This window comes from Sphaerodactylus townsendi, linkage group LG13 (genome assembly GCF_021028975.2).
Source record: "Sphaerodactylus townsendi isolate TG3544 linkage group LG13, MPM_Stown_v2.3, whole genome shotgun sequence".
Lineage (NCBI taxonomy): Eukaryota > Metazoa > Chordata > Lepidosauria > Squamata > Sphaerodactylidae > Sphaerodactylus > Sphaerodactylus townsendi.
The window spans coordinates 40,479,652-40,496,231 of record NC_059437.1 but is presented as its reverse complement, the minus strand read 5'-3'; the positions used below and the strand labels follow the sequence as shown (position 1 = coordinate 40,496,231).

At 50.1% G+C, this 16,580-nt stretch overlaps 1 protein-coding gene across 1 annotated transcript in view; it reads left to right on the top strand.

The window, feature by feature from the left end:
- The window catches only part of RBM19 (RNA binding motif protein 19), a 114,157-nt gene that overhangs the window by 59,870 nt on the left and 37,707 nt on the right, over nt 1–16,580 (top strand). The window contains exon 22 of the mRNA XM_048514997.1: nt 16,194–16,299. Within this exon, the coding sequence (XP_048370954.1) occupies nt 16,194–16,299 (106 nt within the window). The remainder of the gene's footprint in view (nt 1–16,193; nt 16,300–16,580) is intronic.

The window sequence follows — 16,580 nt, the reverse complement described above, 5'->3', positions numbered from 1 at the left end:
TCAACACAGTGGGGAGGAGGGTGGGGGGTTCTACCACTCCTGGTCTCTCTCTCCGGTCAAGCAGTCCTTAGTTACCCCATTGTTCTTCCTAGCATGGTGCTGCGGTACTCAAGGGGGAAACCCACAGGAATTCTCCTCCTCAGCTCCTCAACGCCACTCTTTTAGAGGGTCTCTCATTTCCTATATTGAAAGCCAGGGTGGTGTAGCGGTTAAGAGCAGGTGGACTCTAATCTGGAGAACCGGGTTTGATTCCCCACTCCTCCACAGGAGCAGCAGACTCTAATCTGGTGAACTGGATTTGTTTCCCCACTCCTACATTCCTGCCGGGGGGTCTTGGGCTAGTCCAGGGGTAGGGAACCTTTAACACTCAAAGAGCCATTTGGACCCGTTTTCCACGGGAAAAGAAAACACTTGGAGCCGCAAATAATTTTTGACATTTAAAATAAAGATAACACTGTATATATTGGAGTTTTTTACCTTTTACTCCACTCATTCTGAGAAGCGCATGGATGCACCCGCCCTGCTGCCTGCAGGGCGGGCAAGGATGGGGCCAGCGGCTCGGCCTTGCTGGCGGTCGGGAAAGCACCCACCCCACTCAAACAAGGCGGGCGAGAGGGGAAGCCCGCGGCGCTGCCCAGCTGGCCACGGGCAATTGGTGCGCCCGCCCTACTGCCTGCAGGGTGGGCAAGGATGAAACCAGTGGCTCGGCCTCTCCGGCTGCCGGGAAAGCGCCCACCCTGCTCCAACAGGGCGGGTGAGAGGGGAAGCCCAAGGCGCAGCCCAGCCGCCCGCGGGCAATTGGTGCGCCCGCCCTGCTCCCTGCAGCACGGGCAAGGATGAAGCCGGTGGCTCGGCTCGTGGAGCCGCAGTGCAAGGGCAGAAGAGCTGCATGCGGCTCTCGAGCCGCATGCGGCTCTCGAGCCGCAGGTTCCCTACCCCTGGGCTAGTCACAGGTTTCTCAGAACTCTCTTAGTCCCATGTGCCTCACAAGATGTCTGTTGTAAAAAGGGGAAGCTTTAGCTGTTTCCACACAGCCATGCTGCAGAGGTGCGTCGGCGTAAACAACGCCGATGCACACACACACATGGGACTGTTCGCACGGACAGTCCCAGTAAGGGCGGGCGCTGTCCCCCGAATGCCTTACCGTCCCTCCGACCTTCCTGCGCGTCGCCCAAGCCAGGGGACATGCCCCCCTGCCCTGCGCGACAGCTCTGGAGTCGCAGGGCAGGGGGGGCGTGTCCCCTGGCCTGGGCGACGCGCCGGAAGGTTAGAGGGATGGTAAGGTGTTCGGGGAAAGGGGGGAATGGCGCCTTCCAGCGGTTGGAAGCCGCTGTTTCCGAAAAACCTCCCCAGGGATGCTGTTTTTAGCGTCCCTGGGACACTGTATTCCACCTGTTCAGAAACAGTCTTTGAAACTCTTTACAGCTGAGAAAAGCAAGGTATAAATCCAAACTCTTCTTCTCATTATTTATAAGCCACTAAACTACAAAGCCAGAACTGACCCAGTTCAAATCTCATTTTTGCCACCGAGCAAACCACTCCTTATTAGCCTCGGTGCCAACTGGAGGATAAATTATACAGGCGTGCAGGGCTCCTTCTATTGGACTACCCTCCTGCAGAAGGAGAGAGAGAAGAAGCATAATGCTTCCATGCACCTGCTTTGGCTCATCTGAACATAATATTAATCGTTAACTGCCCAGGATTTTTGTTTTGACAAAACCTTACAGTGGCCCAGTGAGGAAGGAACAAAAAAATGCATATGAAGCTGCCTTTATTGGGTCAGGTCTCCTCAGCATATTCTCTGACTGGCAGTGGTTTTCCAGCATGGGGTAGTTGTAAGGAATTCCATAGAAGCAGAAATAAAAGGCTCTTTGGTGTAAAAGACCGTTTATTCAGACATCTTAGAAAGCTCATGTACACGCAGTGGCAGGAATAAGATCTCCCGCCAGAAACACAGGTTATAACTCTGTCCATCCCATCCCTCCTCCCGGATTCCCATGGAAGCGGAGGTGGGGTTTCATCTCCCTCGCATGAGCAAGGTCTCATTGAGAAGCTGGCCCACTCACCGTGGCTGTGGAATATGTAGTCATTGCCAGTGGCTGCCCTCTCATCGTAACAATTATTGAATCCTTTTACACTCTGCCTCCCTTAAAAAAGACCCTCCCTCCAGGTTTGTGCGGAAAGAAGCGGTGGAAAGCAGAAATAATAAGGCTACGCCAATATTTTTCAAGAATAAACCCATTGATTATACCCAGAGGAATACCCCACCCAAAGAGACTAAATATTGTAAGCGCTTACATTAAAGCGATTAGAGTCCAGGGATTACGCGTCACTTTCAGAATGCTTGTGGGCTAACAATAATAGTCGAGTGGGGATGCTCTCCGCCGGGTCATGCCAGGCATCGAGGAAACGGAGCCTCTTTGAGTAAACTGGAAATGGAAGACAGGGATGAATGTTACTAGCGAGAGTTGTAGGCAAATCCAATCCGGGTAGTGACATCATTAATCACTTCTAGCAATCTGAAAAGGTCCACGCTAGATCTTTTGCCTACGTTTAAAATTTATGCACGCCTCTCTGAGATTTTTGGTAGACAAATACACCCGAGGCTTCCACACGCAGAGGGAAATCCTGAAAGGTGCTTATCCCGCCAGCAGCTTTTGGGAGTCTTTAGCCTGTTGTAAAGGCAGTCTGGACCCGTTTTCCACCCTCGGCCAGAGATGAAATCCATTGCTAAACCTCCTGAGGATCCAAATGCTTCCCAGTAAAGTGGTTAGCGTAACGGGCGGAAGGGATGATCGGATACAATTTCGGCGGGTCTTTTTTGTACCGTTGGTGAACCGCATTGGTTATGAAAGGCGATCTGCAAAACGAGATTAGTTTCCGCACTCACTGTCTTTGCGGTGGTAGTTGGTGTAACAACGTGAAATACTGCTCGGGGGTTCTGTTCGCTTTCTCTCCCACTCACCGCCACTTTGAATCGTGGTAGGGGCGGTAAACCGCCGGAAGCGCCCCTAACAAACTTTAGAAAAGCTTTCCAGAACTTTGAAATGAAATTGGGGGGCAGCGATGTCGGAGACCAATGCTTAACGGGGGGGCGAAAGTGCAGACGGTAAGAAAGCATGCTGAATGAACAGACGCTAACTTAGGAGCCGGAGGGATGCAGCCACATAAGGAATAAAATGGGCTTATTTAGAAAATAAGTCCACCACCACCCACAAGACCGCGTTGCCATGACTTTCTGGCAAATCTGTAATAAATAAAATCCATGGAGATGACTTCCCAGGGCTGGAGCTTCACCGGAGAGGGATTTCAACAGACCATGGGGCTTTCCCGAACGGTCTTGGCTTCTGCACAAAACAGAGCAACCTTTAATATCACGTCTCATCGTCCTTGCGCCATCGCCACCAGAAATTGACGGTGGGCCAAAATGCAGAGTTTTTAGAAAGCCAAAATGTTCAGCCGGAAGGGCATCATGGCAGGCCTCGAGAACCTGCTTGGCGGAGGGGGAAGGCATTTACCAACAATCCCCATATGCCGCCAAACGCATTCCTCCAAACGAATTAGAGTCGCCTTCCGCGCCGGGCTTCAGCGTAGCCTCAGCCTCCTCAAGTTCCCGTGAGGGAAAGCGAGAGAGAATTGTATTGGGAACAGGCGTATGGCGAGTGGATTCGAGATCGGGTGACAGCCAGCCCCTAATTGGGAGGGAGAACAGCGGTCTTGTGAATAGTCCCGGTAAGCTGGCTCCACCCCTCTCGGTAGGCTGAGCGCATCAGCTAGTTTATTGGTTTTTCCGGGAAAATGGACCGTGAAGAAGAGAACGAAAAGAAATGCGCCCAACGAGCTGCTTCGGGCGACATCTTGAGGGGGGGGGTGACAGGCCGCCAAGTTCTTGTGATCCGACCAAACTTGAAAGGGTAAGCTTAGCCCTCTCAGCCAGTGGCGTAAGTGGCAGAGTGCTACTTTAATGGCCGCAGTCTCTTTATCCCCCCGCCAGTCCAGTTAGCTGGAGTTCAGCACCCGGAGTAATTCCTTTGACAATTAAGCACCGAACCAGCCTATCATCTTTTATTTCTGGCAACAGGGCTGCTCCCAAGCGCTTTGTCCGAGGCATCCACGCGGAACCACAAACGGGAGATCTAGGTCAGGGTGCTTTAGGATAGTTCGATTGGTAAAAGCAGTTTGCCGCCCATAGGCTGTCTGACATTCCTGGCTCCAGGAAAGGGGCCCAGGTTATGGCGGACAGCGGATCCTTTGCCCTTAGTGCATTAAGAGGTCTGTGAGAGGGAGAGTCGCTCCAGCTTCGAATTGGGGTAGAAAGTCACGAGAGAAATTAGCAAAAACTAGAAAGAATTTGGAGTTCTTTTCGGGTTGGTAGGGAACGAGCCACTGGAGGACCGGGTGCATCGATCTTCAGCAGAATCCATTTAGAAGGCCCTCGGCGAGTGAGATCCGGTAACCCAAATAGTCAATAGAGGCTGGTGGAAACAGCACTTGGGGAAAGTTTGGCAAAGAGGGAGTTAGTTGAGCAAAGCGTTGCCAATACTTCCCAAACTAATGCCCCATGCTCCTCCATGGTTTGTGAATAAATTAAAAGCGCCATCTGGCAAGTACACCACTACTCCCTTTGGGTAATAATAACCATGGAGAGACTTCGCTGATATGGAGACCATAAAGCCCGTAAATCAATTTCTAACTCCCAAATGGCACGGCCAAGTATTCAAACCGTCCCAAACTTTGTGTTAAATGCAGTCAAGTGTTCATAGCCTTCAGCAATTCAATCCTGTAGTAAGCTTCTCTCAAGTCCAACCTTGAAGTAGATCGTCCTTTGGCCCAATGCGCCTAAAAGGTCCTTGATCAAAGGCAAAGGTATTTATTGGACAGGGAGACCGCATTTGAGACCTCGTTAATCTGTGCAGAGCCGTAGCTATTCCATCTTTCTTTTACAAACAACACAGGAGCAGCACATGTGTAAAGTTTGGTGGTTCGTGATGAACCCTCATGAAGGTTCTTATCTAAGAAGGCAATCGCCCTTCCTCATTGGGACTCGCGCGGTAGATTCTACTCTTAAGCAGTTGCTTCCTGGCTGTATTAATATTTGCAGTCAGTGTCTTCTATGGTGCTAACTGATCGCGATTCTGCTCCCGGTAACACTGGCTAATAGATCTATAATGTGGATGCCGTAGAATCGAGCAATCGCTGATGGTGAAGCCAGGCGTGCTCAGGAGAAGTCGAAAGCTTCAATTCATGTGTTCCCGCAGGTAGGTCAGTGAATTCCAAGATCCTTCTTCCAAAGGAATTTTGGTTCATGCAACAACAACCAGCTTTTGGCATGCCCAGGTCCATGGAGTTTAGCCACTGGCTTGAATAAAACTACTCTTTCTCCCAATGGTCGGGCGCGAGCGGAGGAGAACCGGGCGTTATGCTTTGAACTCAGCCGTCCTCGGTTCCTCGAGAGGACCGTCTGACGGTAGAATGGTAAGGGCTTAGCCAGGGGACTTGGTCTAGACTCTAGCTCCTCCGGCCACCTGGGGCCGAGATGGGCGTCGGGAGCGTTCGCCAGAATCCACAAGGGCTGAGGCTATAATACACGGTGCGTTGCCAGCCGGGTTGGCCGAAGAAACGGCTTTGATTGTAATGGGAGCTGCCTTCACTCACACGTCTGCCTGAGTCAGAACCCACATGTCCATGGGGTTGAAGAAAGCGCAAACAGCTGCTTCCCCTCCTCGAGGTCAGCCTCGATGACTGCCTTAGACGAGAGTCCCGCTGGGGGCTAACCTAATGGCGTGGTGGCTTGGCAGATGGAAGTGCCGCCGGAGCCAAGCTGGTCAGTTGTTTCGGGCAGTTGGCGGCTAGACGGACCTGGACCTCCTCAAGAGTTAAGACTACAATCCCAGTCGGCGACGGCGCTCGGAGAGTGGGTCTCGGGTAGGGGGCGCTGTCATAGCTTGGCAGTGGAGCGAGGTGCGGCAGGTTTGGCGTAATATGCCTCCGCACGCAGCTTACTCTAAGCTTAGACGTTTCACCTGGGATCCCAATTCAATCCAATCAGCAAATAGCGCGAGGGGGACCCGAATTAAAAACTTACCGGCTTTCACCGCAGCTCTCTTCGCTCGCCGCATTTCAGCATCCGAGAAGTGACCAGCATTTCATGCGCTCCAGGCCACTCCGAGGAGAGTTCCAGCAGCCGCCATCTAAATTCATCGCAAGCAAAATTCTGGCAAACGAAATGCGGTTGCCTTGCTGAATAGTTTTGATGATGCGCGATAGCTCTACTTTTCCGCTACCCGATCTTGGAAGGCTGCAGCCCTTAAGGCTTGGAGGAATGCGGGTACTCGCGATGCGAAGTATCTTCATCTTGCAGGTTCAAAAAAGAGTCACAAACCAGTCGCCAATGGGTTGCTGCCCCATCCAGGACTGGAGCCGATGTCCCGTATTTTTTTTTGGCGCTTCAGACCGGGTATATATAAATCGGGCCATAGTCCCTCCATGTGGGCATCGAAGCTGTAAAGATGAAGTAGGGAAGTTTGGAAGCGGATCCCATCGTAAAGCGTGGCAGGTATTGGAGGTCTGTAGTAACCCCTCTCTTATCGCGGCCCTTAAGCCCGCGTATTTCGTGAGGGGCGCTGCTGCGCAGGTTGAGCTGGCGAGGCAGCAAGGCGCAGGGGGGGGCCGGAATCGGTGGAGGTTATCAACGCCCGGGTGCCGCTGGTGTTCCGGTGGGAGCCGGTCCCGGAGCAGCGTGGTTGGACTCCAGCAGCATTAAGCCGCCTCTGGCGCCCGGGCTGCAATTCGGTGATACAGCCGCAGACTCCAACTTGGGTTGTCCTGGTCTGCTGCTTCTTCAGTTCCCTCTCCAAGGCAGCCAGCTCTCTCTCGCTATGCGAGTCAATGCATCCTGGTGCGCATGCAAAAGCTGCTTTCTCCTCGCTCCAATTTAGCCAGTTCGGCCCCGTATTGAACAGCTGCAGTAAGTTCACTTGTGGTATTAATGCGCATAGGCCCGAACACTTTCTTTCGCTGACGGCTGTAAGTTCAGCGCCTGGAGTGTTCCAGGACTTTATCATGGACTGATAGATTCGGCGATATTGCCAGTTTGAGCCGCGATTCCTGGCACGCAGGTCCAATTCGGGAAGTTGGACTTCTTTGGCGCCAAGCTGCTCCCGGGTCTCTCTGCACGGTTTTCACGCCTGTTGCCAGCTGTTCCCGTTCCTCTTCCCATAGCTGGCTGCTCACGGGCCCATGCTTCTTGGGCATCTGCGCGAGTCGGGCCACTCTCATCCCCAGCTCTCTTCGATGGGAGAGGGAACATGATCCGGCTGGGAGTGCGAGGCTTTCTCCCGGACTCCTCCTCGCCTGGACGTCTGGGCGGACATCGCGCTCCACCGGGTGTGGCTCCATCGTGGGTATCTCTCGGCGGTGGCAGCCGGCTGGTCCGGGATCAGGGGGGGTCGGTCGACGGACAGCGACGGTAATGGATACCCCCCTCCCAACCCCTGGTATAGTCCCAGTGTCACCGGGTGAGATTAGTCTTCGGACCGGGCCCCAGTGCTAGTGCCATTAAGCACGGTGGAGTTCTTTGGGAGCATCACCAAAATCACGAGTCCAGGAATCGCGTTCTCCAATGGACTCCCCGGGTTGCCGCATGAAAGGTGGTCAGGCCCGCTCTCCTCCGTGATGACAGGTTGCATCTGAGGTTTGTAATCCATAATGAAAACGGGTAGATATTCCATCCACAGGCTGCATCCATAGCAGATGCAGCCCCAAAATCCACTCATGAAAGTCCCTATGAGTCGCTCTCTTACCGCCCCTCGCTCCAATGGTGGGAGTAAAGGAAGACTCGCAAGGGATGATTTAGGATCGGAAAGAGTCACCAGCTTAGACCCTCGGCTTCTCCACTGCCCTCCAGGATTCAGAAGGGAAAGGTCGGAGTCTCTCTTTGGGGGGGCTACCGCATCTTCCACAGGAAACATCTCAACCCCTCTCCATGCCGGTGACACGCAGAGGTCCACTGCACTAGGGAATATAGATGAATTAGGGAGTTCCCAAGCCACAATGTAAGGAATTCCATAGAAGCAGAAATAAAAGGCTTTGGTGTAAAAGACCGTTTATTCAGACATCTTAGAAAGCTCATGTACACGCAGTGGCAGGAATAAGATCTCCTGCCAGAAACACAGGTTATAACTCTGTCCATCCCATCCTCCCTCCCGGATTCCCATGGGAACGGAGGTCTCATCTCCCTCGCAGAGATAAGGTCTCCGCCGGAGAAGCTGGCCCATCGCCCGGGCTGTGGAATGTAGTCAAGGCCAGGCGGCTGCCCCTCTCATCAACACCATTGAATCCTTTACAGTAGTGGTTAAGAGCAGGTGGACTCTAATCTGGAGAACCAGGTTTGATTCCCCACTCCTCCACTTGAGTGGCAGAGGCTTGTCTGGTGAACCTGATGTGTTTCCACACTCCTACATTCGTGCTGGGTGACCTTGGGCTAGTCACAGTTCTTTCAGAACTCTCTCAGCCCCACCTACCTTACAAGGTGTCTGTTGTGGGGAGAGAGGAAGGGAGAAAGGGAACTTGTAAGGGTTACCTTGAGTCTCCTTACAGGAGAAAAAGGTGGGGTATAAATCCAAAACTCTTCTCTCTTCTTCTTCTTCTTCTTCTCTTGGGCACAAAGGGACTTTTCTCATGTCTGTTCCCTGGGCTCCTTTTATCTGGAGCCATCTGGGATTGAAACTGGGACCTTCTGCGTGCAAAACACACGTCCTACCACTGCGCCACAACACCTCCCCATAAATGTCGCCACTGATAAGCCTGTAAAAACCGACTGCTTCCCCTTTATAAGTCCTGTAAAGGATTATTGCCAGAGGTAATCCATGATAATCCTATCTCACTGCCTCTGTGTCATTTGACTCTCTTGCCACAAACACTATTTGCTGTCCATGGTGCTGGCTGCAAATTTTGAGTCAAAGGGCACCGTCTTTTTCTGACTACTGTGAATGAACCCCATCAAAGATTCAGACTTTAATTGGATAGTGCTTTTAAGTTTCTGTGAATTGTAGCAAAGTTGTGATGGACCAAAATGGATGGTGGCCATGGAGGCTCATAGCAATATATATATATCCAAATGCAGTAGTAGCACAATACTGTTTGTCAGGTTTGTAAATGATTGCAAAGTAACAAACAACTTTTTGAATTGCCCAGATCTCTCTACCAAACTGAACGTTTAGAATAAAACACAAGGGGGAAGGTGGGGAGATGTCAGAACGCAATAGAAAAGCCCCAAATCTATCATTTGTGTGTACATGCGAGTACACCGTGAAGTTACAGCTGACTTATTACGAATTTTCAAGTCTAGAGATGTTCAAAAGTGGTTTGCAACTGCCCAGCTCTGCATGGGCTGAGAGAGTTCTGAGAGAACTGGGTCCCAAGGTCACTTAGCAGGCTTCATGTGGAGGAGTGGGAAATTAAACCTGGCTCTCCAGAGTCCACCTGCTCTCAAACACTATACCACACTGGCTATGGTTTATCTCGGTCTTAAAATGGTATACAGGAACTGTTGCGAACATGATTAAAGTAGCTGATACTGAATATAAAACAGGCTTCAAGTTACACCAGAGAACACTGGTTACGGGAAACAAAAAGAAGGGGGAAAAACCCTACTCCTTTTGAAATTTTTCTCCAGAAGTAATTCAGAACTACCATCAGTACTAATTGGAATGTAAAAGTCTGCTGTAAAACAGAAGCAAAGAATAACACAGTAGTCCTCATATGACCCAAATAGGAAATTAGTTTTATGTGTTTTCCCAGATTAAGATTTAATGGAAGCCAAATTATGTGGCAGTATCTAGAGGTCGGAGGGCATAAGACCTATACTTAGGATCTCTGATATGAAATTTTAGAAAATGTTGAACTGCAACAAGTGTTCAAGCCTCAAAATCTGAATGGGGATGTTGAAATTCTCGTCCAGGTTTGGATCTCTGGATCAGAATTTTATGACCCCGCTCTGGTTTCGATTGACTAGATACAGAATTCTCTCCGTTCCATTGTAAGCCAGCTGTCAGATAGTGATGGCTGATGCCGGTCTGCTGTCAAACATTGGCTGCAGTTGCAAAAAATTTTCTGCTGCCAAATGCAAGAGGCTGAAGGTGAAATAGTTTCATCTGAATTCCCAGAGAAGAACTGGCCTTTGAATCTTTATGGAGATGACTGCGGACAGCCGACCTGGTTTGAAGGACAGCGTGGAATGAGGTGGGCAGAGATGGCAGAGGTCACCCCCAGGGGTGGTTCATTTCTGCTTCCAGTTGTTTTTACCCACATCCTGTTTGATCACGGAGTTGTCTTTCCAGATGTGCTTGGAACACTGCAGTTTTCCTTCACAGACATCACCTTAGTGCCGTGGTGGCGAACCTTTGGCACTCCAGATGTTATGGACTACAATTCCCATCAGCCCCTGCCAGCATGGTCAATTGGCCATGCTGGCAGGGGCTGATGGGAATTGTAGTCCATAACATCTGGAGTGCCAAAGGTTCGCCACCACTGCCTTAGTGCGAGGGTGTCAAACTCATTTGTTATGAGGGCTGGATAGAATGAAAATGTGACTTGGTCAAGCCGGGGTGGAGGTTGTCTGGACCAGGGGTAGGGAACCTGCGGCTGCTTAGGTGCTCAGGAAACTACACAGTCCCATGTCAGTTTTACCAGCATGGCCAGCTGGCTCACTGGGCTGACAGAGGCTGATAAGGGAATTCAGGAATTCCTGGAACTATCTGGAGAGCCGCAGGTTCCCTACCCCTGGTCTGGACTGACAAGCCCACAGTCGGTGTGGTGACTGCCTAGAGAGGGCTTATCAGGCCCACAGGACAGCTGAGGCAATCTCTACCCCCCCCCCCCAAATCTGGCCTGGCAAGGTCAGTGGGCTCACCAGGCCAAATCGGGAGCAAGAGGGGGTCAAATCAGGAGCAAACCTGTCATCTCCCATCAAAAGGTGATGTGAAGACCCACTCAAGCTGTTCCCTGGAGCCTGCTGCCAGTCAGAGCAGGCTACTGGACATTGACCCTATTCCAGGTGTCGGGTCTGTTGGTGTCAAACTCACAACCCTTCCAGATGTTATGGACTACAGTTCCCATCATCCCCTGCCAGCATCATGCTGGCAGGGAATGATGGGAACTGGGGGTCCATAACATCTGGAGGGCTGCGAGTTTGACACCTGTGCTATAGACCAAGGATCTGACTGAGTATAAAGCAGCTTCATGTGTTCGATATGTATTTTGCTCTCCACCATCTCTTCAGTGTACCCTAAGATTTCCCTATTTTTCTTCCCTTTTTGCTTCCTTGAACTGGGTTTGATTCCTGCTTTGCCACTTGAGCTGTGGAGGCTTATCTGCAGGAGACTAGATCACCTTGTGCACTCCAGCACATGCCAGTTGGGTGACCTTGGGCTAGTCACAGTTCTTTGGAGCTCTCTCAGCCCCACCTCACAGAGTGTTTGTTGTTGGGGGGTGGAGGAAAAGGAGATTTTAAGCCCCTCTGAGTCTCCTTACAGGAGAGAAAGGGGGGATATAAATCTTCTTCTTTTTCTTATCGGTCTAATTAAGATTCCAGTTCGCACATGAAACTGCTGAAACTCCAAAGCTGGGATCATATAGAGCTCTCCTGTAAATACACCAACGTAATAGGGGCATGTGATAAGTGGTTCTACAAAATTATGCATGGAAGTTAATGAGAAGTTTGCTCTCTCCCATTATATTAGGACTTGGGATCACCCACTGAAATGGATTGGCAGTGGCGTGATGGCAGACAAAAGAAAATACTTCTTCATGTGAATTAACTCCTGGAATTAATTACCACAAAATGTAGAGGTGGCCATTAGCTTTAAAAGGGGTGAGAGGCAAATTTGCGGAGGAGATTGCCTTTGCAACTTCAGCTACCCGAACCATGAAATGAAACCTTCTTTTTCAAAAACAGTCACCTGTCTTCAGACAACAGGCTCAGGGTGAAAATAACAGGTATAGAAAGGGAGTGAAACCATGTGCACTGACCCACTTCTTGTCTACATGGGATTATCTGAATATATCGATAGGCTGTGTCATGGGGGGGTGGGGGAGGAGCCTGTGAGAAGGCCACGTACAAATTGTGCTCATGTATTCCAGCAATTGTCGAGTGTAGGATCAGCATGTTCCTTCTTGTGTCTCATTTGAACATGTTATTTTTATCCTGGATACATCTTCTGCAGATGTCTAATATAACTGCATATCAGTGGATGATAACAGGGATAGTTTTAGGAGGACATGTCAGTCTGAAATAGAAGAGCAAGATTTGAGTCTAGTAGCACCTTAGTGACCAACAAGATTTTTCAGATCTGAGGAAGGCGTTTTGACTGTCGAAGACTTTTACCCCACAAATCTTGTTGGTCTCTGGGGGGCCTCTGGATTTGAATGTAGCTCCTGTAACTAGGGTTACCAAGTCCAGGTTGGGAAATATTTGGGGATTTGGACTTTCGGAGAGAGCATGGATGCTCTGGAGAGCAGGGTTTGAAGGAAGGGTATGCAAGAATTTAGCCAACCTTAGGGTTTCTCCAGGATAGCCATTCATGGACTACGTTCGCGAAGCCCCTGCCAGGCATAAACCAATTGGGCCATGGCAGCAGAGGCTGATGAAATTGTAGTCCATTAACATCTGGAGCACCATAGATTGGTCACCCCAGCATAAAGCCATAGAGGCCATCTTCCAAAGTGGCCATTTTCTCCAGGTAAACTTCATGTATCACCTGGAGCTCCAGCAGAGGCGTATCTAGGGAAAGTGTAGCCCTGTGCAAAATCTGAGTCCCCCCCCCACCCCATGGGTGGCTGCTGTCCCCCACCACAACCACTCTTGAAGTCAGTGTATGGACCCAGGGGGAAGGTGGAGGGGAGGGGTGGGGGCTTACTTTTCCACCACGCATGACTAAATGGCCGCGAGCCCGGGACATTTGAATCTTATTATGTCCTCGGCTATGCAGTACACACCCCTGATCCAGTTACCACTTGGAGATTGGCAGCCCCACTGGTGACAGGGAAGGACTTTGGCTTTCCTGCTGAAACTGGAAATATCTAGCAGATCCCGTGGTGGGGGGAAGTAGTAGTGAGTGACTCTGATAACAGGGCTGTGTTTCTCTATTACCCGTCTATCCCGAAGCTAAACTTTCTTCAAGAAGTCATACATTGTGAGGAGAATTGGTCGGTTTTGTCTACCCACTTGCAAACGCTTGTAGCAGTGCGTTAATAGTCTGCGGGTATTTCGGGCTTCTATAGACCAGGGCTGCATCGATGAAATTTGGCTGTGCTTGTGAACAATATCACTCTGTAAAAAAAAAAAGAGGAAAAAAGCTCTTGGTGCTAACGGGAAGGTTAAACGATAACAGTTGCAACTGGACACAGGATCTTGATTGAGCCCTCGAGCAGCTAATGGGGTAGAATAAAATCGGGTTAACAAAAAAGATCTCACCTTCATGCTCTTGTTTACTTCCCTCCCTCTCCTCCTTGCCAGATTACACATGCGTGCATAACATGTAGTCTGCTGGGTTTACGCTTCTGCCAGGCCAGGGCTCCGCAACCATGGCTTCATCAGTCCCTGACAGTTTTAGTTTGTTTCATCCTGTTTCCGCTTCCAAGAAAAGGAGATCTTCGGAGGCTGCCAGGCGAGTTTTCCTGAGGTACAAACAGCGGAGGCCGCAGAGGAGGGAGACGTGCAGATTCATTTTGAGGCTTCATAATGCTCCGCTTACACACGGCGCAGCCCAAGGAAATTCACCAGATGGATGCCTGGTCATGCCTGAACGTGCAGCAGGATTAGCAATTCCTTACATTCGGGATTTGCCCCGGTCATTAGCCGCTTAGGCACTACGGCCTTATTCCTGCAGTGGCTTCCTGCCCCTGCCGACTTCCCGCCCTGCCCACCCATGTGAGCCGATAAGGCCAGATAAAATAGCACACCTAGTCAGCCGGAGCCCGCATTAAATATTCATTGTCTCCAATTTGTGCATAGGTGTTGATAAATGGACCCAAAGCTGGGGAAAGGCAGCTGACTCTTGGCAGCAGGAAAAGGCGCCTCTTTGTTGTGGGATTTCTGTGTGGTTGGGGGTAAAGACGCCCCCTGGGATAAGCTAGCTAGTGCCCTCCACGGCACCCTCTCTCACACTTGCTCGCACACGCTCGTAAAAAGGAAGATGTACGGTTCTCGTAACGCAGTCCTTTGCATATTTGCTCACGGCTCACTCTCTGGCTGGCATTTCTAGGACTGCAGCCTTTGTGTGTCTAATTTATCCAAACTGTAACAGTCGCGAAACATTACAAAAAGGCTGGCAACGTTACACTGTAAACCAAAAAGTATTCGTAATTCTGTCCTCAATAGCTGTCCACCCAGTTGTGCCTTTGAAGGATGCACGGGATTTGGGCAACTCTTAGGGAAGGACATTCAGCAATTTGGTGGGTAGCAGATTCTTCATCTCCTAACTTAGCCCATTTGTTCTGACCTGAATTAAACTTGAGTAATCTACCACCCAGATAGACAGATAGACAGCACCCAGATAGACAGAGTAATCTACCACCCAGATAGACAGATAGACAGCACCCAGATAGACAGCCAATTGGCCATGCTGGCAGAAGTTGATGGGAATTGTAGTCCATGACCATCTGGAGAGCCACAGGTTGCAGACCCCTGGTGTAGTTGGTGAGATTGGTGGGACTGTAATCTGAACCACTGGACTTGATTTGCCACTCCTCCACACAAAGCGTGCTGGGTGACCTTGGGCTGGTCACAGTTCTCTCAGAACTCTCTCAGCTCACCCAAAGGCAGGCCATGGAAAACCACCTCCAAACATCTCTTGCAATGAAAGCCCAACAGCTGTTGCCATAAGTTGGTTGTGACTTGATGGTACTTGATACACACACACAAACTACTATCCATGATTCCATGTTTGTAGTCTGTGACACAAACTGAAACCACAACATTATCTTTGAGAATCAGCTGTAATGCTTTGGAAAAGGAACAAAATCTCTCTGCATATGGAAAGTTAGTATATCAAAGAGAAGACAAGCCTAGAATTCTTTGTTCTGCTAGAATACCTTTGTTCATTCCCTCATAGGTCAATTAATGGCCCTCAGGATATAAGCATGGATTCTGTCCCATCATTCCCTGCCAGCACGATGCTGGCAGGGGTGATGGGAACTGTAGTCCATAACATCTGGAGGGCCATGAGTTTGACACCTATGCTCTACTGCATTCTAAAGGGCTGGCAGATGGGTACTGTCTTATTTCCTCGAATGTTTGAATTGCTCGGGAGCATGCATTGAAAGAGGGGCTAAAATCGTCCTTTTTACCACTCCAAAGATGTATGAAGTTATTTTAGAAATCTTAACACGTCACTGAAAGCTCTCACAACACTTTCCGGGTGAATGACCAACATAAAACGCCAGCAATCTGGATGCATGGCAGAGGGGGGGATCTTGTCCGTGCGTATTCATTTGCATTCAGCAATTGTCTAATCGATGGAGTAATCTGGGGACATCGTTTTCAGCAGGAACTTTCCTAAAAGTGCAGTGCCAGGAGGGAGGGTGGTCCAGCCTCCGAGCACTTGGAGAGCTTTGAAGAAAGGGCAGCTTCTCAATGGGCTGATAAAAGAAATTATCTGTGGAGTCTGGAAGGCTGTCAGCATCTTGCCTTGGCAGCATGCCCTGGGTTTGCCACTGAGGCTGATCTCATCGGGGAGCTGCAACCAATTTGGACACCTTGAGGAGGATTCGTGTGGGTAGTGCATGCCTCCCAGCGCATTTTGTCTATTACGTATTTAGACGTTGATCTAAAAAACAGAACGGCGTGATCCATCTGCCCTTCGCATGGTGACCACCCTCTTGGAGGCTCGGGAGGTTACCACTACTCACCCCCTCCCTCTTTCCCCATCAGCAGACCCAACACAAGCCTTTGATGAGAGGCCAACCGTATCAGGGCCTGTAATGCATGCATTTCCCCCCTAGTGGAATTATCCAAGACCTTTCGCATTTAAGAGAGAGACTCTCATTTTTCCACCGGTGCCCACGCAGTGGTGTTTTTGGGCAAGGGAAATTTGTAACACGGATTTTACAGTTGTGGAAGAAGATGGATAAAAAAAGATTCAGCCTTTGTTCTCGGACACAAATATTCTCCCTCCCCTCTTTTGTTCCTTCAGCACCTTTGGAGAGCTAAAGACAGTTCGCCTGCCGAAAAAAATGGTCGGGACAGGAAGTCATCGTGGCTTTGGGTTCGTGGACTTCCTCACGAAGCAAGATGCTAAGGTAAAAACAATCCCTTAGGTCCCGGTCCTCATCATTCAGTCTGAGTGCGAGGCATGGCCAGAGGATGGTGAAAGCACCTGGGGATTTCTACAGGTGGGTCAAGTGAGGGAGGTGTCCTGAGATGTTGCAGAAGTGACCAAACTACCCTAGACAGCACATTTGCACCTTGATGTACCTTGGCATCTTTATTTATTTTAGACCATATATGTGCTGCCTCTCCAGAGACTTCCTTGAGGCAGCTTCACAAGATCTTGAAATAACAACAACAACAATATCAATAT